The sequence below is a fragment of the Tachysurus vachellii genome, chromosome 1 (assembly GCF_030014155.1).
Source record: "Tachysurus vachellii isolate PV-2020 chromosome 1, HZAU_Pvac_v1, whole genome shotgun sequence".
Lineage (NCBI taxonomy): Eukaryota > Metazoa > Chordata > Actinopteri > Siluriformes > Bagridae > Tachysurus > Tachysurus vachellii.
This window is the reverse complement of record NC_083460.1, coordinates 42,038,811-42,041,310: the sequence shown is the minus strand read 5'-3', so window position 1 is coordinate 42,041,310 and position 2,500 is coordinate 42,038,811. Positions and strand designations below refer to the sequence as shown.

General features: G+C 43.2%; 1 protein-coding gene across 1 annotated transcript in view; it reads right to left on the bottom strand.

Moving 5' to 3' along the window:
- The window catches only part of LOC132847168 (polyamine-modulated factor 1-binding protein 1), a 186,243-nt gene that overhangs the window by 88,034 nt on the left and 95,709 nt on the right, over positions 1-2,500 (bottom strand). The window contains exon 9 of the mRNA XM_060872234.1: positions 1,317-1,400. Coding sequence (XP_060728217.1) covers positions 1,317-1,400 — 84 coding nt within the window. The remainder of the gene's footprint in view (positions 1-1,316; positions 1,401-2,500) is intronic.

The following is a 2,500-nucleotide window of genomic DNA, read 5'->3' as shown; positions in this document are numbered from 1 at the left end:
AAATGATTCGGTGACGAAGTCATTGTTCGGATGAGGAAAGTTTAGTAAAGGCCCACGGAGTTGCATCGCAAAATAAATAATTAATCTTGTAATTAACACAACGCTGTCACCAGACAGAGAGAGAGAGAGAGAGAGGGAGGGAGGGAGAAGAGGAGAGGAGAAGAGGAGGACGATACAGAGACAGGAAAGAAGGAAGGAAGGAAGATGTCCACAGATGGAACCGGTCCAGTCGAGCATGATGGCAGGTTGCTCTTTTGCTCCGAGACAGAATGTAAAAACGGAGGCCCCGTGACGATCCAGCCGAAGATCAATTAATCAGCCGTGTTCATTAGAGGCCCTGGAGTAATCAACCAGATTCACCTCCACCTCCTACCTCCAACACGCCTTCTTCACCTTCTCCTTCTCTGACTGCGCTCTTCGGCAAAAGCGCCGTCTCTTTCCCAGGCTCCCGTTTTTGACTTCCCTCTCAAATTCCTGAAGGATTTGAGAATTCAAAAAATCTGAGGGAAAGAAGAATCTTTTTACGTGGTTAATCCTAAAAAAAAAAGAAGCCCAGTCTCATCCCTACGCGCTGGCGTTCGGTGTGTGATGCAAGCCGATAACCCGGCTCTTTCTTTCTTTGCCTTACAATCGCTCGCTCGCTCTCTCCGTTCTCCCCTCCTAAACTGATCAATACTTCATTTAAATCGTGACATTAGCACACTACAAGTAGGGGAAAAAACACGGAAAGAGGAGCAAAATGTCTCGTCTCACGGTGAACGGGAGAAAGAATAAAGGGATTCGTTTATGGTGAAGAATAAGAGACTACTGCTTCTGTTTTTGTTCGGACTTAAAAGCGAACGGTGAAACGGACGCGAAAGCGTCCGGCGTGGTTTTGATCGGAACTCCCCAGCCGCTCCCTGATCAATACTGCATTTGAATCATGATGGAGAGTCGACGTCGTTCCATCACACTGAAGTGGAAATGAAATGCAAACACAGAAACGCCGCTGCTGTAATCAACGGGCGGTTTGGACGTTTACGAGCGCCCTATTAAACCTGAGCGAAAGATAGGGCACTTACGCGGACCGTCGTGTTTGTCTTGGCATTTCACAGCATAATTGCGCAATATAAATGCCCCCTCACGTATTCATTTATGCATGCAATTTCCAACAATCTCAATCAATACAGTAAGACGCACGACACAGATAGCGTCGCGCTCGCGCTCGGTGAGACGCGCTCGAAGAAGGAGAGAAGGAGATGACGTTTGTGTATACTTTTTTGTGTTAGTGAAACAGGATGATAATAATGGTGTGTTTAACAGCAGAGTGAATTTACCTGAGCACTCTGGGAATCGCGGGCCTGATGAGACAGAAGCAGATCTCGCTGGAGCTTCTGGATGCACGAGTCACGATGTGTCAACTGTGAGGTTTTTCCCCATGCCAAAAAAAAAAAACATAGAGAAATGAAGAAATGGAAAGGTGGAGAGAAAAGAAGAGAAGTGAAAGAAAAGATAAGAGAGGAATAAAGCCATGTACTAGTGAATACCTGCCTAATTCCTAAGCAAACAGCAATTAAGTGGCCAAATCTTGTTATTGATTAGTTATTGATCATTTTGTGTGTGTGTGTGTGTGTGTGTGTGTGTAGATGGGGGATGGACAGGACAGGACATTCAGGACTGTAACAGTGAACGTGGGATCTTTATTGGTGCCCTCTTTAGTGTTACAGAAAGACTGATTATCTTATTGATGAGCTTTAAGGGTTGGTGTAAGTTTTTTAGTTTTGAAACTCTATCTATCTATCTATCTATCTATCTATCTATCTATCTATCTATCTATCTATCTATCTATCTATCTATCTATCCAATAGTCTATCTACACACCCATCTGGCTTTCTACCCATCCATCCATCCATCCATCCATCCATCCATCCATCCATCCATCCATCCATCTATCCATCTATCTATCTATCCAATAGTCCATCACACACCCATCTGGCTTTCTACCCATCCATCAATCCACCTCTTCATCCAACCACCTGTCCATCCAGCTATCTATACATCAATCTATTCACTCACCTGCCCATCTAACTATCTATCCACCTGTCCATTCAGCTATCTATACATCTATCCATCCACCTACCTGTCTATCTACCTATCTATCTATCCACCATTCATCCACCTAGTCAAGCCACTCATACATACAATGTCACTTTAAAGTTTGTGAACCCTTTAGAAATTTCTAGATTTCTGCATAAATTTGACCCAAAACATCATCAGATTTTTACACAAGTGCCAAAAGCAGACAAGGTGAACACAATCCAACAGATCAGACAAATATATTATACGTGGTCATATACTTGTTCCTGAATGTTATATATCTGTCAGAGGCAAAAAAAGTGAACCTCTAGATTTAGTATTTAATTTCAAGGTCAAAATTCAAGTCCATCTGATTTCAGTCAATGAGACGACGACCAGGTCTCCACGAGGGTCCTATTTTATGTAAAGGACAGAGATATATCAA